This window comes from Papilio machaon, chromosome 7 (assembly GCF_912999745.1).
Source record: "Papilio machaon chromosome 7, ilPapMach1.1, whole genome shotgun sequence".
Lineage (NCBI taxonomy): Eukaryota > Metazoa > Arthropoda > Insecta > Lepidoptera > Papilionidae > Papilio > Papilio machaon.
In genome coordinates, this window is record NC_059992.1 from 5,246,141 (window position 1) to 5,273,327 (window position 27,187).

Below are 27,187 nucleotides of genomic sequence, written 5' to 3' on the forward strand. Positions count from 1 at the left end.
CGCAGTACCGACAATAGTGATTGCAATGCATTCCTTTGTTAGTTCGTTAGTTAAATATCGCATATGATAATTTGTTAATGAAATACGATACTGTTTGTTAGCCTTTAAATACCAATGCTAAAATCTAGATTTGTAATCAACACGCGTCAATACACGTCAAAACAAACAATAATGGCTCGAAGAAATTGCTGACGCTAATGTAATCGCATCTGGCTTGCCATTTGTAAACTATATTTACCACGTGTTTGAAGTTATGGCAGTTTCACATATCCAGTACTTGAATGGAATTACATGAAATACCACACCATCTAAAACAAGAAATATAATTTGCTAAGGTCATCAAGAAATTTAATACACAAAATGTTGAGTCTTATGATGTGTTGTTTATAAGAGTGCTGCTGCATCTTGTATATAATAATACCAAATACAGTAGTATTGATAAACGTCCGTCAAATATCAATTGAATAATGATTGTGAGATAGTAGATCTCTGACATCGACAATGCTGTCGCGATTGTTCAGTTTAGATAATAAGGAACAATAAGAAGCACCGATTTCTTTGCTCTGCCGTACAATAGTTGCAGCAACCGACCGACAACACGACTGTTGTATTGTGCTCGCACGTATGAGAACTCGCCTCCGCTGAATTGTGCAATTATTTTAACAATAGAATCGTACTGATGTACAATGTTGTGTCGAAATTGCTTTTTATGTGCGTTTTAATTAATATGTATCACTAAAAACAAGATGAACGAACTGTTTTAATGTGTCGGTAATGAGTTTTCACTTTCTACGATAGGTCACAAATGTCTTCATTTATATGTTTTAAAATTTTCATCGGAATTTGTAGAAATAAAATAAAAATAAAGTAAAAATTGGCACAAGATTTCTTAATGATAAAGACGTCATTTAAAGTAGCGATGACGTACTAAGGAAGAATTAACACCAATTTGCTTCGACTGGAGAATTCTATTATGACAACAAGGTATTTTAGGAACAATTGATATCATTGTTGTATTAATTTGCAGAGCCGCCGCGCGTCACAGCGGCTGTGGGGCCGCGCAGCAAGCGGGCGCAGACGCCGCAGTCGGCGCGCACGACCGCGCCGCCCGCCCCTCTGCCCGCGCCTTTGACCGCTCCGCTTGTCACCCCACTGCCCGCTCCGCCCTCCACGCCGCCGCGAGAACACGTCACAGCGCTAGCTCACGCCGCTAAAGGCGTCGAAGCACTGGGAGTTTTAGTGCAGTATTTAGTTTTTAGAGTGAGTATTCCTTTGAAAATGTACTACTAACTTTATAGTTCACACTGTGGACATACAACTTGAAGTGGTTCTTACTACCGTTTCCACAATAATGAAAAGCATTGTAAGCTATTTTTAAGAAAGAAGGGTAAACCTGAAAACATAAATAACACGAGACTAACGAAATCTCTAAGGCGTTGCAAAGATAACATTTAACACGAAAAAATCTCATGTGGCTATAATGAGTTCAGTAAAATTAAACACAAAATAAAATTTTGTTTATGGTTTTTCAGCTGGACGCACTAAACGGCGGTTCGTGGCGGCTAGAAGCGGAGCGATGGCGCAGCGTGGCCGCCGCCGAGCGCAGCAGCGCCGCGCGCGCCGACCGCGACCGTCAGCAGCGCGCGCAGAAGGATCTCGACACCAGTGAGTATGCTCCTTGGTACCCTACTTTGACTATATAGAAAAGACAAAGATACAATACAATAATTTTGTACAACCAAAGAGTGTAGAAGAAGGTACAGATCATTCAAAACCTTCGTACGTCAAAACAGAAGTGTTAAATAGTACGTCAAAGTGGTAAAATGTGGCAAACAAAACAAAGAACGTTGTTTATTAACCAAAATGCTAATAATTAAAACATATTATCTTAATAGTTGTTGATTAATATTGCAAGTATTTAATACAATGAGTTTTGTATGAGAATTTTGGCGCATACGTTAGTGTAGGACACTTAAAATAGTATAAAGCTGTTCCAAATCTCTAAATGTATCCATCCATCTTTAAACAGGCCGGCCTGAATATAGAGACCATTGCCAAAACTATTTCCAACTCTCGGACACAAATAAATAAATTTACGCTGTTTTTATTTTTGTTACTGTAACAAAGGCATGGGAAATTAAGGACGTGTTACACACCTTATTATTGTAATTACAAACAAAAATAGGAGGACACAAATTTAGGAGTGAAGTTGTCCACAGCTGAATCTTAATTGACTTTTACGAAACCAAAAAAGAATAGTGAAAACTGAGGATCATTCAGTAAATAGAGGTGAACCTCAAATAAGAAAAATGGTGGTTTCACAGTCAAAAAAATATCTTGCGTTCTAGTAAAAGAAATTTTATTGATCCGATATATCGGATACAAATAATGAAATCAATTGTTTGTCGATATAACTAAGTACTCTTCGACAGCCAAAATAAACATGCCTTAATGCAAACGAAAACAAAATGTGTTTAAACTTAGCAAATACAAAACGAGGCTACAATCGAAAGTTCACTCAGAAGTGTGTGAATATTATAAATTCGGAATATTGCAACTAATATATCAGAATGCCTAGTCTACTTTTCCTATACGTATGTCTTTACTGTTAAAACCCAGTGAAACTGTGGTCTTCAAAGATTATCCATGTCATTAGAGAATAAAAAGTGATGGTTGGTATATTTAAAATAAGGTTTTGTTACTTTATGCTTTTGGATGCTGATTTGCTAATCGATTGATTACTATAATTTACCTCATCTTTTAGGTTAGATCATGGAAAATGATCTTATGCGGCAAAGTTTTTTATATGTACGTGAATAATATGTTATAATAAAGTACCTAATAATAACAGTCAATTTTGTAGTACATATACGAGTTGTTTTATTTTCCAGTCGCAGAATGCCTGAGCAAGATCTCAGAGCTAGAGATGGAGGTTTCTTCCAAGGAAGAAGCCAACGCTCGACTCCAGGCCATCCACATGGAAGAGGTGGCCGCTCTGGCAAATGACATCAAGGGACTTAAAGTGAGTAAAATCCATGTAAACCTTGAAACAAAAAGTGAGTGTGATAAGCTATTTTTACCGGAACCCAATTTTCTCCACTTGCATAAAACAACGCATAAGCATTAACATCTAGTAAAAATTAAGTCGTTACTCAAACACTCATCTGTTACCTAAATTTGTAGGAAGTCTCAAGACTTCATATATTTTAATACTATTATTACTAAGACAACGTTAATGATTTCAGGATACGATAGAGTCTCTGAAGCACGAGGTGGCAGAGAGTAGAGCGCGGCTGCACGCGCACGGCGAGGTGGAGCGCTCGCTGCGCGCGCAGCTGGAGGCGGCGCGAGCGCAGGCAGCGCGGGGTGAGCGCGGCGAGGGTGGAGGGCGCGCGCGCCGCGACGCCGCCTGCGACCCCGTGCGCTGCGACGTTGAGGAATACCAATTGCGGCTCGAAACCGGACAGGAGATTAGCACCGACGCTAACGAATTAGCCGCTGAGGTTGGTTCAGTGTATATTCGACTCTGAAGGTAGTTAATGAATTTGTTAGATTATATTATGTGTATTATGTTGTTTGTTGTCGTTTGTAGGTGCGTTCCCTCCGGGCGGTGATAGAGCTGAAACAAGCCGAGATGGCATCGCTGCGTGACGCGCGGACCGAGCTGAGTGCGGAGCGCGAGCGGCGCGCGGGGGCAGAGCGCGAGGCGCGCGCGGCGAGGCACGCGGCCGAGGAGCTGCGCGAGCGCGCCGCCGCCCGCCAGCGCGACGTGGACCGTCTGCGCGACGACAACCGCCGCTTGCGCGACGCCGCCGCGCGCGACCGCGACCACGCCGCACGTCTCGCCGCGCTCAACGAGGAGCTCAGATACAAGCTGCGACAGAAGAGCCAGGTGAGAAATACGCGATCACTATGCCTTGCTCGTTGCGTACAGTATTATTAATTATAAAAAGAAATCAACATAAACACGCTGATGATAATATATCGCTACTGTACTTTGTCAGGTGGTATCGCTGCTCGCCGGCGGCGGATATATCGAGCGTGCGCCGCTGCGTACGCGCACGTCGTCGGGCGAGTCTGCGCGCTCGGGCTCCCCGCCCCCCGACTCCCCGTCGCCCTCCGCCTCGCCCGCCGCCTCCCCCGCGCCCGACGCGCCGCACTCCCCGCACTCCCCGCACTCCCCGCACTCGCCTCACTCGCCGCCGCTGCCCGCCGTCAAGGGCGTCGTCGAGAAACATGACTCTGTCAGCTGGGTGCTGGAGATCGAAGAATCGCCCGAAGAAGTCGCCACGAGGTGGGTAACAATTTTTTTCTTAACAACCAGACTAGTTTTCATAATAATAACAGAATCAGGAATAATTAAAAATATCTTTTCTTGAAGTACTGCATTGAATTAGTTTATCGTTTTGTTCGGTATTATTAGGTTGGCGAGGCGATCGTCTTTCCGCGCGTCTGCGTCCCCGAGCGGGGTGAAGCGGCGCGGCGGGGGCTCGCCGGGCAGCTCGCCGGCGCCCGCCTCGCCCGCGCCCAACGCCTCCAAGCTGTTCCGACCCGGCGAGCTCGACTTCCCGCCGCCGCCGCTCAAGGAGTCCGCCGGCGAGGCCATCTACATCTACGACGACCGCCAATATTGAGATAAACTTTACACGTTGTGTTACGTCCGCGATTAACTCGTTTTACTGACGCGTGCTCGGTGTACGGCCGCGTATACACCGAGGCGAGGGCGCGGCGAGGTGCAGTACGCGACAGTACGCACGCCGCGCCGCTCGGCCGAGCGAGTCGTGTTATATGGTGAACACACGTGATAATGAACTTGAACGACCTGATTTTTGATATTCTTGCCGGACTTTTCGCAAAGTATCGTACTGTGGGACCCAACTGGAAAGTATTAATAGTAGTAATAAAGTCGATAATTCAATGAGAAATTCGTGAGAAGTTGAATCGCCGATTGCGATGGAGCCGTTTCTCTTAGGAAGTGACACCCGAAGTGCGTGTTTTATATTCACGTTTGAATTCTCTTCAATAAATATGATGTTATATATGGCTATTGAAGACTCTGCGAATAATTTATGAGCTTGGTTGTATTATTTCTTATATAGTTATATAGTTATGCAAGTTTGCTCTTTCTTAACGGAATTAGCTTATGGTGATATGAATATGTTTAGCTCGCCAATGATATTGTACTGTAGGAACATAGATTTTAAATACCGGAATCAGTTCTGTAGGTTATTTATCAATGACGTCTGTCTTAATGATGTCAAATGTATGTCGGTGGATACGATTGAAGTAACCTACAGCTCGACTCCAAACTCACTATTATAAGAATTAGCTTTTCTCAGAATCTGGCCTCTATATAATATATTATTGCGTCGAATTGGCTACATTTTGGAGAAGACAATATTTTGTACCTGTTAATTGCGCCGGTAAATGAAAATTGTCCCATTTCCAATATCTAAAATTTCATCTTATCTGCCATCATCCTTTCTGTTGATCTGTTTTTATTCCTTTGATGTTTATTTTTAATTTACTTACATCCTTTGATCTACGAAGTTTTATTTCACTTTTCAATTTTTATTCATTGGCGCAATTTTTGTTTTAAAAAATGTATGAAAATGTATAATGTAATGGAAAAAATTAATGCTGTTCATTTGTTCAGGCATATGTATGTATGAAGCAGTGAGGTCTGCTTATCTTATTATAATATACTTGTATTGTTTTGGTGTCCATTATTACATTTATAACTTAATTATTTATAGTTTATTATGGTTGTTGGCATTGTTTTATTTTTATGTACAAATAACAATTTAAATGATGTAATTTAGTTTTAAGTAAAGCATTTTGCTCGTTGAAATGTCTCACTGCTAGTGTCGAAGCAGTTAGCGGACACTTGACGCTTGTACACTTCGATTTTTTTTTTGTCTACAATTTCATTTTATGTACTTAGATGTACGGATAATATTAAAAGATGCAATAAAACCAAAGAGTATCATTCATCTTAACTCTTTGTCATGTTCCTTATATATATTTTTTTAATTTGCATGCGCAGGAGAAGGAAAATAAGTCAGATGTTCTTTTTTATTTATTTTTAAGCTAAATGTTTCACATAATATCATTCCAAATTAAGAATTGTAAGCGAAAGTAATGATTACGTGATTAGGAGACTATCTAATAATACAAAATATAAAATTATATGTGAAAAATAAAAAGTTGTTTCATTTTATCATGTTGACTGAGAATTGCATTACTTTTTGTGCATACTACATAAGCGATGAAATTTTGCATCATATTTAAAATAAGAAACACGTTTGTTTTCATTGCAAAAACCCCTTATAATATTGTTTGTTTTTATCTTAGTTTATTTCGAAAGAATAAGAAAGATGACAATATTTTGTCTGTTGAGTGTTTCGACAGTGAAATCCTACGGTCTGAAACGGGTATTTGTGACAATCGCCATTGTAAAGTCATCGATAAAATTTGTCGAAGTCGCTTATCGCAAATTTTCGTGCTAGGCCCACTGAGCCGAAGCTTTAATTCTAATCGATAACGTCACCGAAATGAAGGTAATGTGTACGAGTAATTGGTAACTGGATTTTAACCGCAGAAACACATGGGATAAAAACTTATAAACATAACAGTGGAATTGCAGGATAATGTAAAGGCTTGTGCTACAAATATTTAATTTTTCTTATAACCAGTCAGATAGGAACTTGTATCTTTCGCTACTTCCTTTTCAGAGAGATTCGCTAAATTTTGTATAGATTTCTGATACAGGTTGATTCCGTTCAAGAATATGGTAATATTTATGTTTTCGTTAATTCCATGCACTAGGAACTCAGTTTTCTGTAACGGAGAGAAACCTAAGACTGGAATTCCAAACTTTCTCATAACACCGGCGTTTGTTTGGTCGAAGATGACGCTTGGGTTGAAAGTTATATTTCTGCAAGAAAAATATATGAATTAGGTTATTTAATGCTTTTAAAATTTTGCGTCGAATGAAAACAAAGTAACGTAAAGTAAAATTAAATTTTATTACTTCCTTAAGTTGAAATATTTTTATTCAATTTACAATATAAAAAAAATATAAGCTTATAGTATTATTGAACGACATTTAAATATAAATATGGTTTATACTCACGTGCATTTGGCGGCATCGGAAATCGCTTTCCAGTAAGGGTTCGTGTCGTCAGTTTTGACTACGGGGGATTTTTCAGAAGAACGTACAATGGTCAACTTTATATCGGTACCAAGTTTTTGGATTCTTGCTTTCAGCTGCAAATATATCAAACCTTAGGCAAAAGTCTTACCCTACATGGTAGTTAATGTGTTAAACATACTTAAAATTAAATTAAAAAAAAAACTAACGTTGAGTATCTAATGAATTTAATCAGACACTACTTTTTTATCCAAGGTATTTTCATTTTTATTAATCACTTTTCGTTCAAATTTAACTGATCTTGAGATCGAAATAATGATCATTTTTGTAATCCGTTTCAAAGAAAGCAAAAAATAAATTTCTTTTTTAAATAATAGAAATTCAAATTTAAACAACATGAAGTCTAATTTTAAGAGAATGAGTTTTATTTATTTTTCGTTTATATTAAAACTAATTGTTATGCTGTTTTATAAATACCTCATCAAACACTTCCGATACTGTAGTTCTGGTTGACGGATTGATGTAGTAACGAAGAGTTATGCGGCCGGGCAGCACACTATCCGTCAGGGCGCCCTGAAAAGTGCGCCATTTAATATTATTTTGAACTTAAATATCTTGGAACATAAAGTGATTTATTACGTGCAATGCCATAGCAGATTTGTAACTTACTTATAAAATTAATATTTGATAATACAAATAAAAAAAATCATAAGAAAAGAAAATTTTGCTCACTTAACTTGCTTACTATTAAAATATAAAACAACGGATACCTTTTTTTAATGTTAAGAAATAGAACCATTTAAAGGTTTTCATCCCATAAATTACGAACTGACCTGAACTAGTTTAAAATCGGTAAATTGGATCTACTAAAACTGACCTGTAATCTATTCAAGTTGATGCTGGTAAAGTCACCGGTGTCGCTGACCTTCAACTTCTTCATGTAATCAATTTGCTCGTCGCGGTATTCTTGTAATGATTCGATCACTTTCGCGCACTGTATACATACATAAAATTTAAAAATGATAAAAAATTAATTCTAACCTATTTAGTCTGAATTTGACAGAGCTGTTCATGTATCAGTTAAAACGTTCAATTACGGTAAGGTACTATCATAAAGTCGAACACGTTACTATGAGTTGAAATACCTGTAATTTTGTTTTTTTTTTTCAGACTTTGGTATTTTATTTAATTTGACAAAATAAGACAATAGTCGTTGTATTTTTATTAAAGTACATTAGTACATAGGTATTACTTAGTTTCAATGGTAAAATATGTACCTTTCCTATAGCTGTAATGTTCGAATCAGGCATAAGTGATCCGTGTGTTTCTATTCCGTAGCAGTCAACTTCAAGTACTGTCAAACAGAGAAATTATTGAGAACACCTTCATATTGTATTCTATTGGTTTTCATTATATTGTTTCATTATAGTCTACATCTATATGCACATTATAGTCTATAAGTCAAAGTCAAAGGTGTAGGAGACCATGTCGCAAAAATCCGCAGGACTGCCGGCGGAGACATGATTTTTGTAATTAACAAACATGGTACGGGAAAAACCGAACAGTACTGCAACGCCATAAAAACGGTGCTGGGTGAAGAAGCTCTGGTCAAAAGTAGAATCCCAGAGAAAACTATCATCGTGAAGGACCTTGACGAAATCACCACAAGGGAAGAAATTAGGGATGCCTTACAAAGCGTACTGGGAAAAGGCGAAACTGTAGACATAAATGCCATTAAATCCGTCAAGAAAACGTATGGTGGCATGCAAACAGCTTTGGAAGTATTACCAATGGAGCTGGCCAACAAAATTCTCGAAGCAGGGAAGGTTCGCGTTGGATGGGTAATATGCCGTATTCGTGAAGTAGCTAAACCACTTAAATGTTATAAGTGTTGGAACTACGGCCATTTGGCCAAAATGTGTAGGAGTCCCGTCAACAGGTCCTCCTGCTGCGTCAAGTGCGGTGGTGAGGGTCACAAAATCGACAAGTGCACACGAGAGGCCTATTGCGTACTCTGCAGCGACAAAGGTAAGAGAGAGGCAAACAAACACATTGCCGGCAGCCGCGAATGCGCTGCATACAAGAAAGCACTTCAGGAGATCATTAAGAAGCAAAGATTAAGATCGTCCAAGTAAATCTAAATCATTGCAAGATTGCCCAAGACCTACTCACGCAAATAGTTCGTGAGGAAGGCATTGACCTGGCAATAATATCGGAACCCTACCGCAGCATTGAACAACCCGGTTGGATATCAGACACTGCAAATAAAGCCGCTATTTGGTCCTGCGGCATGTACCCGACGCAAAAAATCCTGAAGGTCCAAGAAGAAGGAGTCATCGGTGCCAAAGTGAATGGCATACACTTCTATAGCTGCTACGCCCCACCAAGCTGGAGCCAGGACAAATTCGAGAACATGCTAGCAAACCTCACTAATGCCTCTAGAAATATGAACCCACGGGTCATTGCAGGGGATTTTAACGCTTGGGCAACCGAGTGGGGGAGTAGCAGAACGGATAAGAGAGGCCAAACGCTCCTAGAGACCGCAGCTGGATGGGACCTGACACTATTGAACGACGGTAAGTCACCCACTTTTATCAAAGGTGAAGCAAGGTCCTTTATTGACCTGACCTTCGCAAGCAGCAGCATAGCAAAGCGGGACACAAAATGGCAGGTAACGGATATCTACACACACAGCGACCATTGTGCAATTACGTGGAGTATCCCCGATCACAACAATGTCCGCCGACGGAAGCTTGCGGCTCCCCTCGTAGGTTGGAAAACGAATACCTTCGACGCGGACACATTTCACGCCGCATTAGAGTGGAACAGTAAGATTGAAGGTAACACCGCAGAGGAGATGGCAGAGAACATCATGACAAAGCTGGCTAGGGCGTGTGATTGTGCAATGGTAAGAACCGGTCACAGAAAAAACAAAAGAGATCCGGTCCACTGGTGGAGCGATAATATCAGAGAAATCAGAGAACAATGCATGAAGGCCCGAAGGTTAGCACAACGGGCAAGAAAGAAAAATTCATTTCCCGCGTTGCAGGCTACCTACAAAGACCTTCGAACTAAATTGAAAAAGGCGATTAAAAAACGAAAAGGAGAAACTTGGGCTGAACTACTGGAAGAAGTCAACAATGACCCCTGGGGTAGACCGTACATGGTTGTCATGAAGAAACTAAGGACTACACAACAACCCCGTGAAACAAAACTACTAAGAAGCATTGTCACCACATTATTCCCACAACAAGAAGAGCTGGACTACGAAATACCCGCAAACGCCGCCGAAGTCCCTGCGATCACGAACGAGGAATTCGTAGGCGCATACAACGCAATAAAGAATAAGAAGGCACCGGGTATGGATCGCATCCCTAACGTAGCTCTGAAGGCGGCAATGAAGGGAGAGCAAAATGGGTTTCAGGAGGTATTTAACAAGTGCCTCCAGGAAGGTACTTTCCCCAAAATCTGGAAGAGACAGCGATTAGTACTTTTACCCAAGGGCAATAAAAACCCGGAAGACCCAAAGTCTTATCGTCCTCTATGCATGCTGGACACAGCGGGGAAAGTTCTGGAGAGAATAATCCACAATAGAATGGAAGCCGCAATCGGAAACGCCATCCACAACAACCAGTACGGTTTTAGAAAAGCCCGCTCTACCCTGGATGCGATAGAACGAGTAGTAAACATCGCCAAAAACGCCACCAGGGGCCATCGCTGGAAAGGTGGGGGCAAAAAGTACTGCCTGTTGGTAGCTCTCGACATCCAAAATGCCTTCAACTCGGCAAGATGGGACATCATCTGCAAGGCTATGGATAGATTGGAAGTACCGATGTACCTCAGGAAGATAATACGTAGCTACCTTAGTAACAGGGTCCTTCACTACGACACGGATGATGGACCGGAAAAGTACAAAATTACGGCTGGTGTACCACAGGGCTCCGTGCTCGGACCGCTTTTGTGGAACATTATGTATGACGGACTGCTGAATCTCACACTACCTGCTGGAGCTGAACTCACTGCCTTCGCAGACGATGCGATGATCTCAATAGTCGCGAAGCACACAGAAGAGATACGCAGAATATTCGAAGAAACGTACCGCCGCATACAAACGTGGATGACAACGACCGGGCTGAAGCTAGCAGAGCACAAGACAGAGGCAATGCTGGTCACGAGTCGGAAGAACGTGGAAAGGATCACGCTAGCCGTGGGATCAAGTTGCATCACATCTAAAACACAAATTAGGTATCTTGGAGTGTACCTAGATTTCAGGCTAAACTTTAACCACCACGTGGAGCAAGCAGCCGTGAAGACATCGAAGGTTACCATGGCACTCGCCAGGCTCATGCCTAACGTGGGTGGCCCACGGCAAAAGAAGAGGAACCTGTTGATGTCGGTAAGTAATTCCGTTTTGTTGTATGGGGCTCCCATTTGGGCGGACGCTCTAAGTAACAAAATAAATAGGAAAAAGATGGAGTCAGTGTATCGGGTAAGTTTGATCAGAATCATCAGCGCGTTTCGCACTGTATCGTTAGATGCAGCCTGTGTAATCGCTGGCGCTATACCCGTGCATCTACTTGCAGAAGAGAGAAAACTGTTGTTTGACAGAAGAAGTGATCCGAGCGCAACGCGGAAAAAATCGCGATGTCTAGTCAGAAGACAGATCATCACCAAATGGCAGCAGGAGTGGGATCACTCAATAAAGGGCCGCTGGACTCACAAACTAATTGGACAAGTCGAAAAATGGATAAACCGCAGGCATGGGGAAACGAACTTCTACCTCACCCAAATGCTGACGGGCCATGGATGTTACCGTGCGTACCTACACCGTTTTGGGCACGAAATTCTCCCGGATTGTCCACACGGGTGCGGCGAACCAGAGGATGCAGAGCACGTGTTCTTTGTCTGCCCGGCATACTCCAAGGAGCGCGAAGAACTCGAGAACAGTATCGGACCTACTACGGTCGCAAATTTGGTGGATAACATGCTTGCAACAGAAGAAGCATGGAATAAAGTTAGCGAATACGCCGCCTCAGTACTAAAGAAGGTACGGCGGGCTGAGCAAATACGGCGAAAAGCCAACGCAATGGACTCAAGGAGCTAAAAAGCGCAGAGAGCTAGAAGGGAAAGCATGATTGCTGAGACCACCCCTCCGAAGTAATACCGGAAGGTAGTCCCGGAGGGGTACCGAAAAGTCCATAGAGAGGGTTGTTTTAGTCGGTAACGGGACTCATGTTAGGTTAGGTGAACACTAATGAGCCTGAGCCCGACACACCAGGCATGTAGCTCCCATGTCTGACGGTGCCCCAAGGCATTTTTTCCCTCTATAAAAAAAAAAAAAAAACATTATAGTCTATAAATTAACATTTTTAATCTAATTTGCTTCATTTTTTACCTAATAGAGCTTTATCTTGGTATAATAGTAGTACTTTGTCTGATTGATACGAAACTCCTTCATCTATGCCCCCACCGATGGACATGTCCGCAAAATCTTTGCTTTCTATAAAGCTTTGTACTTTTTCCACTGATACACCAAATTCATGATCTGTAAATAATTAATTTAACTAATAAAATCATTTAACGATTAGATATGCTATTTTTTAGTTTAGCCGCGCGCAGATTTTTTCCGATGACTCCCCCTCCCACTAACACCGCGCTCGGCTCAGTTTGTAGCTACTGTCATTCATGAGGACATCGGCAAAGCTTCTGCGCATTTGATATAAATATTAATGCTTAAGAATTGATTTTAAAACATCTCTGATAATAAACAACAATTTAAAATATTAAAAGAAATATTTGGGATTTATTTTATTCCGTAAAACTATTTGAACTGAAAAGATACATTTGAGTCTTCTTTTGTTTAGTCCAATTTAAATTTACATAATTGCAACTCACCTGTAAACAGAATAAGATTTATATCTCTTTGAAGCTTAATTTTCTGTTTGTTTATTCGTTGTATAGCTTCGTAATATTGTATAGTGGATGATTTGCAGTCTTGTGATCCTCGACCGTGTAACAAACCATCTTTTGTGATTTTTCCGGAAAATGGCGGGTACTTCCATTCCGCCTAAAAAATAATTACAACAATAACAAACGAAAGAAATAGACAAATAAATAACAAAAAAATCCCAAATGACTATAACCCTGTTACTCAGGGGAAGAACACAAATCGAATGATACCTTAAAAGTCAAAATTGGTTCCATCATTTACTGTCGAAACTTACATACACACACACATACCTAAATGGATATGCATGTAAAACGTTACCCGTTAAAATCGAAATTACTGTACACAATTTGTAATGTCCGGGGTCACTATGGTTACTTCACATCAGGTAACCCGCTATTAAAAAAATTACCTCGTTTGCGACGGGAACGACATCTATGTGTGACAAGAGAACGATACTGCTCAGTGATGAATTAGTGCCTTTCCATTTAAGTACTACTATAGGAAAGCCTTCTATATAGTCGTACGTGTTAAACGTAGCCTTTGCTTTTTTAGCTAGACTTTTCCAAAATTTAATCGCTTCAGCTGAGGAAATAATTGGTAACTTATAAAATTTTAATTATGCTAGATGAATTTGGTATGCGTTTACTTCTGAATAGCATTCACATAAGTTTGTAACATTGAAATTTGTATAATTAATTTGACCATAAAAGAGCGTGAGGGTCCTCAAAGCATTCTTACTTACGTTTTATTGCAATATGATCGTAAGTTTAGGAACAAGGTAGATGGAAAACTTAGAAAAAAAATATCTTGATTTACTTCGATATAAAATGTACATAGCATTTAGATATCTAAATGAAAATAATTTATACTTACACTGATCATTACCGACTGTAGTGTTTATTTTAACGTATCGTTGAAGCAATCGCACAGCGGGGTGAACACATTCGTTTGCATTCGTTTGTTGCATTATCAATAAACTCACAAATAACAATAAGCTTTTCATGTTACTTTTTTCTACGGGATAGAAAATGTTTTATTTATTGCTTGATTAAAATAAATACAATCGTTATTATATAAGAACTGGAGGCTCCAAGCTTAATGAAAAAAGTACGCCTACGCCTCTTTTCCACTAGAGTAGCGGTGTAAAACAAACTGCAAGCAAAGACTTTCTGACAAATATTTTATATTTTGCAAATCCCTTCTATGGTGCCTTAAGAACACCTATGTACATGTGTCAAATTTTTTCCAATGCTACAGGAACGCGTATACTCGTAGCATGCTTCAGGAACGTATATTTATATTAAATACTTAGAACATTTCATACTAGTTGTCGTCCGCGCGGAATTAAAAAAAAAAACAATATATAGCCTATGTGTTCTTCCAGATAATGTTCTACATCTGTACCAAATTTCAGCGAGATCCGTTGACCCGTTTCGGAAATACCCTAAAACAAACATTCATCCATCCATCCATCTAAACTTTCGCATTTATAGTATTAGTAAGATTTCAAAAATATACCTACGATAGGGACAATGATGCTAATTAGTTACGTTTTGCATAAAATCCTACACGAATGAATATAAACGAAGTAATTGTGTACATGTTGAGTATAAAAGTCATTAAACTATGAAGATTTTAAAACAAGTCCGTGAAAAACATATAAAATTTATACTTACCTTTGGGACAACGAACGATGTTTGATTAACTGTATGTTTAACAGAAGTGCAATGTTCTCATTATTTACAAAATATTCTTCCAATTTATTACAACTTATCTGTAATTTATGTTAACAAAATGTAAAGGCGAAGTATATTAAAATTATCAGGACGTATTTTTAAACTGAATTAATTTAGTTAAAATTATATTTAGAGTTCATTATAGTTATTTGAAATTGAAAACATTTTAAAAACAAATTCAATCATGCAACTTTGTCAACTATTTTATAGCTCTCAGGTTCAATAATCGTTTGCTTCGACCATTCTTTGTGAGTTGTAGAGGTCACTACTATCCTCCTGAAATTGAAGCACTTCAGAATGTTGTAAAGCATTTTTTTTAAGGTACAAACGTACCAAGTATTTCTACGTATTGGAATCTACTAACTATCTGTGTACAGGCTTGGTATAGTAAATTTCTTCTTTTTATTAATTCCTTTCAGATCTTGTTTGAGGTGATCCATTTATCTTAATTTTAGGTAACTTTCCAGGAAGCGCCAAGGTACTAGAATAAGCATACATATGAGGGTCTCGTACTCATCTTTTACAGGAGATTTTTAGGCTTGAAGGAGCATCGCAGCTATAATAGTCTTGGTGGTATAGAATATATGCCTGATCTCTTTTCTGTCATATCAATATCATATGTTTATTAAGTAGTAAAATCTTGTAAACATCCGGCTGTCCAGCTGATTTTTCGGTAAAGCCCGCTACACACATTCAGTTTTAACTATCAGTTAAACTGCTCAGTTTTCAGTTTTGTCAACACACATAAGTTCTGTACAGTTAAACTCAAGGTGTGTAGCGGGCTTAATGGACTGATAAATAATTGAATGATAAGTGTAATTATGTAAATTATCGATGCTTTTTTTATAACATTTTAGAAAAAATAGCATTAATTAATTATGCACGCCAAATACTCATTTGATAAAATTTCTGGTTTTGGTATGCTATCAAAAATTACTTTGCTAGGTTTAAAAGGTATATGGAGTCTATGATGAAATTATTTCATTATGTGTGAAATTTAGATTTAATAAAAAATCTATTTAGAGGCAGGATTAAAAATCCTTTTTAGTCCTTTCCTCCTAATTGCCGATACGCCGATATTATTTTCACATAAAGTTACATGGCCTTATGCAAGTGAAAAAAAAATAAGAATTAACTAAACGGTTATTGTAAGTTGATTACCCTTGCCCACCAACCCAAAAAAACTTTGTCTCGCTTTAGTTTCCATTGTCAAGAAGTCTATACATATTGTTATCTCTATTTCTGCAAATAGAATGATAAGGATGACAATATTTGTACAGGTTATTTGGCAGAGAAGACTTACACTCAGATAACATCAAATTATATGCAGACAGAAATACATATTACGGATTTTGTTTATGGATGGAACAGATTTTAGTATTTATTATAGTATATCGAAAAACTACAAGCTTTTTCGTTTTCCTTAGGAATAAGTGTTTGATTTAATGTTAAAGCTTCATTCAAAATTTCATGTACTCTGTTACAGTATATCACAAAATCAATGAAACAAAATATCATTGTAGAAAACATGTACTAAATATTAATATACGAGACTATTTAGACTTGCAAGAATATATGATAGAAATAAGTTCCATGAATTCATTGTTTTCTTTTGTTTCAATGAAGTACAATTTTTTTTTATACTTGGTGTTAAAATTCCATGGATTCCTGGTCCATGGTAATAACAAACATCATATAAAACAAGTTCATCACATTGAATAAAATGTTTCAATAATGAAATCCCTAGTCACTATTAATTATAAAAATTTTCGTTTAATAAATATTTTTTAGAATTAAAAAGCGTAGCGGTTATTAAACAATGCACAAAGTCTTTTTGAGTCAATAAAAAAGCTAAAAAAAACCACATTTCAACTACTAAAAAACTGCCAAACGGCTCTGAAATGCTCAGTTTAATTGGTAGAAGACTAAAAAAGCACCTGTATTTTTAGATACTCTTTAATAAAAACTTTAAGAATAATTTGACAGACTAATTTGAATGCACATACGGTAGCAGGTGAGACAGAAAGTTACACTTGGAATGTGTGAATATAGTTTTCTCTATTTTACTACTACCTAATTTGAAATTTAAAAAAAAGATTTAGTAAGGTGTATTAAAAACTAACAAAAAGTATAAGTGTCACAAGAAATGAATATCTCCCTATGCTTATCTCACTCGCGTGGGGTCGGCGCACCAGGTTTTAGTTCTCCACATTGATCTATCTTCCGTCATTTCAATTGTCATTCCTACAATAAGTTGCGTGGTTTGTTAAAAAAATTGAACCCACATAACTTGAATAACGTAACTTACATTAGTTTGATGGTTACCGATATATATTTTGTGGCTGTTCATAATTTAAAAAAAAGTATTTTTCGTATTAAAATAATAAAATATGTATTTGGATTCGATCAATACATAATTTTCCATACAATTATGTAACTACACACATAGGCTCGCTTTATCTTTAATGATATTTATTATTGCAGCAAATTTTTTATCATCTCTGTTCATTGTTTCAACATTATCAAACTACTCTATTATATTACCCCATTCCATTTACTTCGCCTCTTTCTCATTTCTACTTAATTATAAGATTATTTGCAATATATTTTATAATACAATGTTTTTATATAAACGCTTTAAATATTCTTAGTTTTACACAAGACTTCGGATAAAACAATAGTATTTTAGGCTTTGTTCCCATTTGATATTTTAACTACGAAAGGTAAAACACCCGCATGTGGAATGTCTAACAAGGTCATTGTTAATGAAGATTAAAAATACATACATTTTCGTACGCACAACAAATTTAGGACTATAATCTGTTCAGGTCAAGGAGACAGTATTACTACAGGTAATACGTAAGAACGCACTGATAGCAGGCCCATATATAAACATAAGGAGCCCGAAATAATGGTGATTTGTGAAAATAACGCAAAATGAACGCGTGCGTGTTGTTTTGGTTCCTCTCAGTGTTGTTTGTTTTTGGTGAGTCGATTTGTTGTGTGCATTATTTGTTTTATATTATTTCTATTTATGTGTGTGTAATTATTAACATCTGTGTAGTGTGTCGTGAGGATAAAAGCGTGCTTGTTTTATAATAGTTAATTAATGAATTAATTAAAAACTTAACCCCTGAGCCACGGACGCTCGATTAGTACTTATTTCTTCCTAAAGTTGAGCGGTTTACAAATAGTGTTATGCACGTTAATCTTACTACTCGTAATATTATAAACGCGACTATTTAGATGGATGGATCGATGGATTTTTTTTTGATTTGTTAGAAGGTATCACTGAAATAGCTCAATGGTCCTTGATGAAATTTGACACAGATGTAGAACATAATGTGGAAGAACACATAGGCTACTTATTACAATTTATTTTTTTATTTCGCACTTACGGAGTCGCGGGCGACAGCTAGTATTTAATTAATCAAGTTATCACTTTAAATTTAGTTTTTTTTATTACAGTACCTAGTTTTTTTATGAAAAAATCTTATCTTATATTTAAATTTTAGTGTGCCAAATACAAAGGCAATAAAATATATAAATCCTGTCACGAACAACTTGTAGATAACAATCTGTACTTAGCTAGAAAAAGTAACATTACTACCGTTTCTAGGTTTACAAATTTGTTGGTGTTCCTATTATTGAAAAACATACTCACGGTCTCTTTTCTCCAAAAACCAATCAATTCAATTGAGGAGATGTTATCGTAGATCGTAGGCATTGTTAATTATAGGCTTTTATATAAAATGTGCATATATTAACCACTTGTTTAATTGTAAGTTTACATTATGTAACTAGATCAAATTGATCCACTTGCCGACTACAACTACTTTAAACTTTAATAAGGCTAACACTTTTGTAAGTGCCAGTATGAAAATATAACTGTAGCGTACCGTACATGGTAAATTGAGCCGTTAAGTAAACATTTGTCGTTGGTAAAGATTGTTTATGCGGAACTTTCTCTGATGTTCGTAACTTTTTGCAGTTTCGGAATGGCGACCCGCTTAGCTTGTTTCATTAACATAACATGGAACGGAAATAGCCGAAACTCATTAATATTCAACGACTAGGTTCATGCCACAGCTTTGCTCGTGTGATTTGTACGAATTTTATTTTTTAAACTTTGTATTTTTGTTGTTTCTTAATTTTAATGTGAATAAACTTTTAAACACGAAAACAAATCTTACAAAGGTATAAATTAAGTGTGTGAGCGGATTAATTAGAGTAGTTGTGCAATATTTTGCTTTATAATATGTTCAATCAAATCAATTCATGTATCTTCAATCTTGTTTTCAGAAAAACTTTCAATAAAATAACTTGTCTATACCAATTTAACAAAAAAAAAAAAACATATATACTAGCTTTAGCCCGCGACTTCTTCCGCGTGGAATAAAAAAATAGTAAGCAGCCTACATAGGCTGGAAGAACACATGTTCTTCCAGGCTACGTTCTTCATCTGTGCCAAATTTAATCGAAATCCGTTAAGCCGTTTTGGAGATACGTAGTATCAAACATACAGCCTTTCAAAGTATCGCATTTATAACATTAGTATGAAATTTGTATGATTTATGTCTGGAGTTCTCTAATATTATCTTTTCAACTGTATATAAAAACGTTTCAACTAGAAATATTAGGTCCTTACATATGAAATTGGCGTTTTGTATGGGAGGAACAAAAAGTCGAATATTTTTTAATATAATATATTTAATTAATCAAAGTATGAACCATTATTTTCTATGCACTTTTGCCATCTCATAGGTAGTTCATTGATCCCTTTACTAAAAAACCAGTCGGACGAGAATCAATAAAATCTTTGAAGGCGATTTGGACTGCCCCATCGGAGTTGAATTTTTTCCCTTGCAAGAAGTTATCCAAATTTCGAAAAAAATGGTAAGCTGTTGGAGCAAGGTCCGGGGAGTACGGAGGATGTCTCAGACTTTCCAATTGAAGCTCTTCTAATTTAGTAGCCGTCTGTTGCGCAGTGTGTGGTCTAGCGTTGTCGTGAAGCAGCAGTGGCGTGGAGCGATTGACCAGCCTAGGTTGTTTAGCCGCTAGCTTTTCCATCATGGTTTGCGTTTGCTGACAGTAGACATCAGCCGTAATAGTCTGGCCAGATTTGAGAAAACTGTAATGAACAATACCGGCACTAGTCCACCAAACGCTTACAAGTAACTTTTTTGGGGTTAATTTTCGCTTGGGGCAGGATTTGGCTGGCTGGCCAGGATCCAACCATTGCGCTGAGCGCTTCCGATTATCGTAAAGAACCGCTTTTTCATCACAGGTAATGATTCGGTTTAAAATACCTTCATTATTGTGCCGGTTTAGTAATGTAACGCAACAGTCGACGCGCGTTTGCCGGTTTGCTTCAGTCAATTCGTGAGGTACCCACCTTTCAAGCTTTTTAATCTTCCCAATTTGCTTCAAGTGAATTAAAACAGTTTTATCACTAACATCGCAGCCTGCAGCTAACTCGGACGTGGTTTGCGATGGATCCGCTTCCACAATAGCCTTCAACTCTTCATTATCAACTTGAGTCTCAGGCCGTCCACGGGGCTTGTTCTGCAGATCGAAATTTCCAGAACGAAAACGTTGGAACCAAAAACGAACTGTGTTTTCTTTTGCAACACGACCGCCATACACATCATTCACCCTTCGAGTCGTTTCCGCAGCACTAGTGCCACGGCGGAACTCGTACTCGTAAATAATGCGATATTTTAAGTTTTCCATTTTGTAAAATGAGTGACGCAAACAGAAAAAAACAGAAGAAAAAAAACAAATGAATGACGGTCATCGAACCACAAATACATGAGTCTATAGCTGTACAAATTTGAATTTGGAATTCCTTACCAAAGAGGAGAAATTCGTGATTAAAGTGGCCAGTACGAAAAACGCCAATTTCATATGTAAGGACCTAATATTTTATTAATACCATTTAGTTTATCGTTAACACTATTTTTTTTCTCAAAGTTTTAGTTATAATAAAAACTGGTATATTTAAAAATCTCGCCATTGGATATAAAAGAAAGGATATTAGCATAAATTGACAGCTTGAATACAAAACAGCTTATAGTTTCTTTTTATTCAGAACAGGGCCGTACTTAACCTTGATTCGAACATGTTTTTTCAATCCGATGTTGACCAAAGGGAAAGGTACCGTTACCTGCATTTTTATCACATATTTATGCCATCACTTGACGGATATCGGGAATGAAAAAGGATATGAACCATTACCATTTTTTAAATTTTAAAATTTTTCAATCAATCTTTATACATATATTATTGTATATATTTGGAACAATTACAGTGATATAATGCTACGACATATATATTTGTTTGTGTTTCCCTTGTTGTTCCTTTATATTCAGATTATTGTGCCAATTTATAATCTATATTATAGTTCAAATTATGGATATGGTCGGACTATAATATAATTTTTTTTTTAATTTTGAACAACAAAAGCAGTCGAATATGTCGTATCTGAATACCTGAGTCAAGAAAATTTGCGACGAAATCTACATTCCTCTTCCATAAGAAGAATTCTTTTGTATCATGAAGTGAATGAAACTCAAATAGGTCGTACGTAATTCAAAAATTAAAAACAAGATTCTTTTCAAAAAAAAAAAAAAAAGCAGGCTTGTGCGACTGAATTGCGTCCCAGTTCTCTACTAACGGTACTGGACTGATCTCGATAACTGACTGCCATAGTACTGTGAATTTGTTAATTGGAATTTTTATAATTGCACTCTTGCTTATTGAAAAAAATGTATCCTACCTACAGCCAAATACACCAAATATTACTGATTATTTACAAATCAATAAAATAATTATTGTTGCTTATATGGATATCTATTTTCTTTTAAAATACGTAATGTTAATTTTTTCAGCCAGCTGCGATGAAGAAGATATTGATATAAAAATTAATCAAGAAGCAAAACTTCGTTTTTACTATGGGTATGTATTTTAATAGTATAGTTTAAATACAAAATTTTCTGACCAATGTATTGTGTGTAAAGGATTATAAACTTTAATAGTATGCTTTTCTGATTTAAGTTCGATGGAGAATTATACTGAACTATATATATACGAAGCCCATAAGATATTTTCAGAGACGTGGTATGACTCTAGCAAGAGTACAGTCATATTTTCACATGGATTTACAGGTAATTATAATAAAAAGTGATTTATATTCATTTATTTTTTACCACTTTACACCGAAAGGGATGATCTATGAATGAAAATATTGTCGTTAGTTAATTTTTCACTGAAACTTATTTGAACCAATGCCAAGACGCGCGGTCGAGCTATATTTCGTACTGCTTAATAACCTAAAGGTCAATTGTAATTTACATCTAGACGTATTGATGTGCAGTCCACTATAGATATTTATGTAACCACTATAGATACTTAGACAGAATTATATTACATCACACGTCTGCGTAACTACATCAAAATATAGCAAACTCAATTATTATTTTTTTGTCCATATGAATCAATCTTTTTATCTTCTTTTATCATGAAGAGCAATTTTAAACAAAGAAAATCTATAGTATTACTTTGCAATTAACCAAACTTCTACCTTGTTCTAATAAACTAATAATACCCTCATCGTAGCTGAATTTTAAAATAGTCGTAGAAGTTAAACTATAGGTTACTGATTAGTTTAGTAGAAACTTGAGTGTGGTGCGAACTTTATCGGTACAGAAATAAAACGATTAAATATTTTAGGTCGTCCCACCGGCCCCGCCGTGACTGCGGTAATAACGGCTTACATTGATGAAGGGAAAAGCAATGTGGTGCTATTGAATTGGCAAGATCTGGCCTCTATGGCACTACCAGGTTTTGCTTCTTCGTATATGAAATGGGCAGCACCTAATGCTCGAAAGGTGAAAGACATTTATAAAGTGACTTGATTCGGTTTCGTGAACGCTATTAGATTGTCTAGACAAGAAACAAGTTTAAAGCTAGAATTATAATTATAGCATTACTCATATATTTTTCACGTTTCTAATATTCAAATGAAGATAGCTATTTATGAATAGTTAATCAATTTCTAAACGCAATAAAAAGATGTTTTATGTGAAAACTAAATTAAAGATATTTTACACGACAGATGTTAATAAATCACGTTTATTAATTTTTATTAGCAAGAACATGCGAAATAGATTTCATGTATAAATTCTTGTGTACATTTTTGTAGACTATAGCGGCAAAGGTGTCATAGACTCGCCTGAATTTAAGTTACAACAATGACACAAGTTACAAATTTATTATCACGCTTTTTGTATAAAATGAAGAGTCGATAAGATAATAGACAGTGGAATAAAATGGGGCATAAATAACATGTTACTCAATAAACAATATAAATTATTCCACTTTACCTAAGTTGTGAATGACGTAATTTTAATTTTTGTTTTAAATATACAACCTTAAAACTTTCGTAGCTTGGAGTTCGATTTGCCAATACTTTAAGTAACATGGCTGCTGCTGGTCTGAATTTGAAAAAGATTCATCTAATAGGACATTCATTGGGAGCCCATCTGTTTGGTATTACTGGTACAACGCTAGCCAGCAGAGGAATGCAACCTTCATGGTAATATTTTTGATTTTTCTATGGAATGAAAGATTATTATTTTCCTAACAATGTCTGGGAATATCCCAATATGTAAACAATAATTGTAGCAATTAGATAAACTGCGTCGTTACTGAACAACAACTAAAACGGTTTTTAATGAATGTCAGATTATAATAACATTTAGCTGTCCACATTTATATTTTATTCCTTTTCCGGCCTTGTAACAAAATTCCTTTTATGTTCAGTATCATGTATTAAATAAAAGATGTAAAGAACACCTATAGATATCGTGTATAAAAGAAAGTCGTGTTAGTTACACTATTTATAACTCAAGAACAGCTGAACAGATTTAGGTCAAAATTCGTGGGCAGATAACTTAGAACCAGGAGACGGATATAATATACTTTTATCCCGTTTCTGTGAGACGTAACAATTTTTTTTAAATTCGCGCGGAAGTTGTAGGAAAAACTAATAGACGATAAAGAGGTTTGTCTACTTTTTTTACGGCAAGCTACCGAAAGTTAATCTTCCATGACCTTTTCAATTCCACAAATTATCACCAGAGTTTTCTTTTTACAGTATCACTGGTCTTGATCCATCGAGGGTTGGTTTTGACAACAAACCATATCATTTGAGATTGAACCCAGAGTCTGCAGAATCGGTGGTTGTGGTACACACGGATAGTAGTAAATATGGTGCCAAAGGATCGATGGGTAAAGTGGACTTTTGGCCGAACTTTAGAAACAACGGGCATGTAATTCAACCTGGCTGCGATGAAAGACCAGCACAGACATTTTCAATGGCAGGTATGAAGTTTCTTTTAATAATTTTTCCCATTAATATTTTGTAAAATGGCTTCTACTAGTTCTAAATTCTTACGAAGTGAATTCGACGTGGTCGTCCAGCTTTAGAAAATAAATATAATCCATTACTTCTAACAATATGGTTAATTTCTTTTTTTATATTTAAAAAGAGGTGATTAAACTAAAATATCTATAAGAAGAAAATAATAAGATAAATTAATGTTATACAATATGTCACAAGCTAAAAGTAAACTTTTTTTTTCTTTTATTTTGCTATTTTACTATGTCAGCTTATTTTTTCAGCAGTTATTTCTTCAGTCTTGACATTATCCTGACTAGTGAATCATTTTACGGTCTCCCTCATATTGTATGACGTATTTTTACATACAATATCCAAACGCCAACAAATATTTTATTAGTCCGAACATCAAACCCGTCATTACGTTGCTACGCCGACCGCTGAGCTAAGCGACTAGTTATTAAGACAATGTAGGACTGACCTAGAAACCTAACTAACCTATAAAATGTAACTTTTAATAATAGTTTGTAAACTGAAATATTATATTCATTTTCTAGCTGCATACTTTGTATGTCTTAATATTGGATTTATGTTCCTCCGCGTTACTATTGCTAGCTAACTTTTATTATGTAGCAAGTTTTTAACTAGATTTCTGAGCACAGTAAAAAGTAATGTCTGAGAAAAAAAATTCTAAGATGCTCTTTCTTTCTATATAAATACTTCTTACTAGGATTTACGTAAATATTTTCTTTACAACTCTTTGCTTTTATTTGATATTTAACAAGCAAAAATTGAGTATATCTTACTCTTACTTAAAAAATTGAGTAATCGACCGTGACGACACGTGTCGTGACAAAGATTCGTGTCGCGTTTTTTTATTAGAATATTCTAAAGAGAATGATATGCATTGTTTCAACGGATAGTAAACTGAGCGATTACTATTTTCTTCCTTATAATAATGATACGGCATGCGTTACATAGAATTAAAACATATTAGAAATAGTATTGAAAATAATAACATTACAGATTTATGTAATCACAATCGATGCTGGGAACTTTTGATCGACTCTATGAAGCATCCTGGAACCTTACTCGGATCTCATGCCAAGAATTATAGGGTATGGAAGAATTACTCGGCAGAGGAGAAAAAAGCCGTCACAATGACTATTGGAAAGTGCGACCCGAATGCGTAAGATTTTAAAATTGTTATTAATAAATTAAAACACACAAATATAATCTATATATATAAAAGAAAGTCGTGTTAGTTACATTATTTATACCTCAAGATTGGTCGAACTGATTTAGCTGAAAATTGATGGGGAGGTAGCTTAGAACTAGGAGACGGACATAGGAACTTTTTTATCTTGTGTGCATTTTTTTTTATTCCGCGCGGACAGAGTCGCTGGTAAAAGCTAGTTAGTAATAAAAATTATCATCTACTAAAAATTTTAATGATGAAATCTATTCATAATCTTCATAAGATTGTGAGATTGGAATGTTCCCTGAAATTCTGGAATTTTTGGATTCTGGAATTTCGCATCAACAAACTACTCTAGGTAGAACAATACGAGAACGCATCACATTATCGAATTTGACAAAGTTTGTCTACATGCAATCAATAAGTTTTTATTTCTTTGAAAAATGTTTGTCTGTTAAGAATTGTATAAACATATAAACATCATATTTCATTATACATTATATGAACATACGCGACAAGGAATGATCTAGAACCTTTCTCACTTCGGACGAATTCCATAAAAATAGATTCAATGGAAGATTTGCTAGTGAATTTCATTGAATTGAGGTACCTAAGGTTTACGTTTCTGGTAATGTAGGTTCCCTCTATATGTTTAATATCGTTGCTGAGTAAATGAGAAATGTTCGAAGTTGATATTTTATATAATATTACAATAATTATATACAATAAATACTAATATTAATGCAGAGTACAAAAAATACAGAGGATAAAAGATAGAGTTCATTATAAATATTACAACATTTTAAAAGTATATGTGTAAAATCATCATTATTATCTCCCGGACCTTATCCCACTCACGTAGGGTCGGCACACAAGGTTTTATAAACCTTAAAGTTTTGGCTTAATTCTTTAAGGCCAGTCGCCTTCCTGTCGCCAACTCTACTTTGTAGTATATGTGTAAAATATTTGTATTCATAGTCTTAAGACTCAAAACTATTATTTATATCAATTTATATCAACAGTGGTGCTTCATGTTTATTAAAATGTAGTAACATTAATGCTTTTACTCAGAGTCGTAAATTATGTTAAAATCTACGTTCAACTTTCGTTGAGATTGAATAGCTATTATTAATTAACTTAAGAACTTATAACGTGAACTCCATTACGTTTTCAGGGTGCCTGGCAACTATTACTTGACTACTAATGCTGAAACTCCTTTTGGACGAGGAGAAGAAGGTTTATAACAAATTAAATATATAATTAAAGTTACAAAGCAGGATAAAAATCTTTTACAGATGATAAGACATATAAAACACATTTCAATGATTTTTTTTTAATCAAAGACAGTTCGAGATATTTTAGCAATAGGTTAATAAGTTCTTGAAATTCAAATGTTTTAAGAATTTTAACCAAAAATAAAAGTATGGAAAAGTTTTTTGATACAATATTTTTCATCTATTTAACTTATAAGGAAGCTGTTCTTGTAATGAGTGATGCGAGGATAATATAATATTATGTAATATAATGGAAATGTCGTAGATTAAAAAAACTTGTAGGTTTAAGTTTTTATTTATTTTTATAAACAAATGAACGTTAAAATAATAAAGATATTTCTCTTTAGGTTTGTTTTTGTTTTCGCATTCCGCTTTCAGAACAAATAAGAATATTAATTTTCCTAAAAATGCTATGAATCGAACGAGTCTTCTGAAAGATTGTAAAGATTATTTTTGTGATAAAAATCAATTTGATC

General features: G+C 36.2%; 2 protein-coding genes and 1 pseudogene across 2 annotated transcripts in view; 2 read left to right on the top strand and 1 right to left on the bottom strand.

Moving 5' to 3' along the window:
- The window catches only part of LOC106714972, an 83,269-nt gene extending 77,701 nt beyond the window's left edge, over window positions 1-5,568 (top strand). Inside the window, exons 6-12 of the mRNA XM_014508132.2 lie at window positions 1,028-1,260; window positions 1,533-1,665; window positions 2,892-3,022; window positions 3,246-3,503; window positions 3,593-3,892; window positions 4,005-4,294; window positions 4,424-5,568. Coding sequence (XP_014363618.2) covers window positions 1,028-1,260; window positions 1,533-1,665; window positions 2,892-3,022; window positions 3,246-3,503; window positions 3,593-3,892; window positions 4,005-4,294; window positions 4,424-4,634 — 1,556 coding nt within the window. The 3' untranslated portion in view covers window positions 4,635-5,568. The remainder of the gene's footprint in view (window positions 1-1,027; window positions 1,261-1,532; window positions 1,666-2,891; window positions 3,023-3,245; window positions 3,504-3,592; window positions 3,893-4,004; window positions 4,295-4,423) is intronic.
- A 1,117-nt stretch (window positions 5,569-6,685) lies between these two features.
- Window positions 6,686-14,838, bottom strand: LOC106714945 (annotated as a pseudogene).
- A 2,734-nt stretch (window positions 14,839-17,572) lies between these two features.
- Window positions 17,573-26,736, top strand: LOC106714932 (phospholipase A1). The gene is made up of 8 exons (XM_014508059.2): window positions 17,573-17,825; window positions 21,730-21,796; window positions 21,896-22,005; window positions 22,571-22,728; window positions 23,287-23,435; window positions 23,997-24,223; window positions 25,266-25,428; window positions 26,612-26,736. The coding sequence occupies exons 1-8, from the start codon at window positions 17,777-17,779 to the stop codon at window positions 26,679-26,681; spliced, it is 993 nt and encodes a 330-aa protein (XP_014363545.2). The 5' UTR covers window positions 17,573-17,776; the 3' UTR covers window positions 26,682-26,736.
- Window positions 26,737-27,187: the final 451 nt, after the last annotated feature.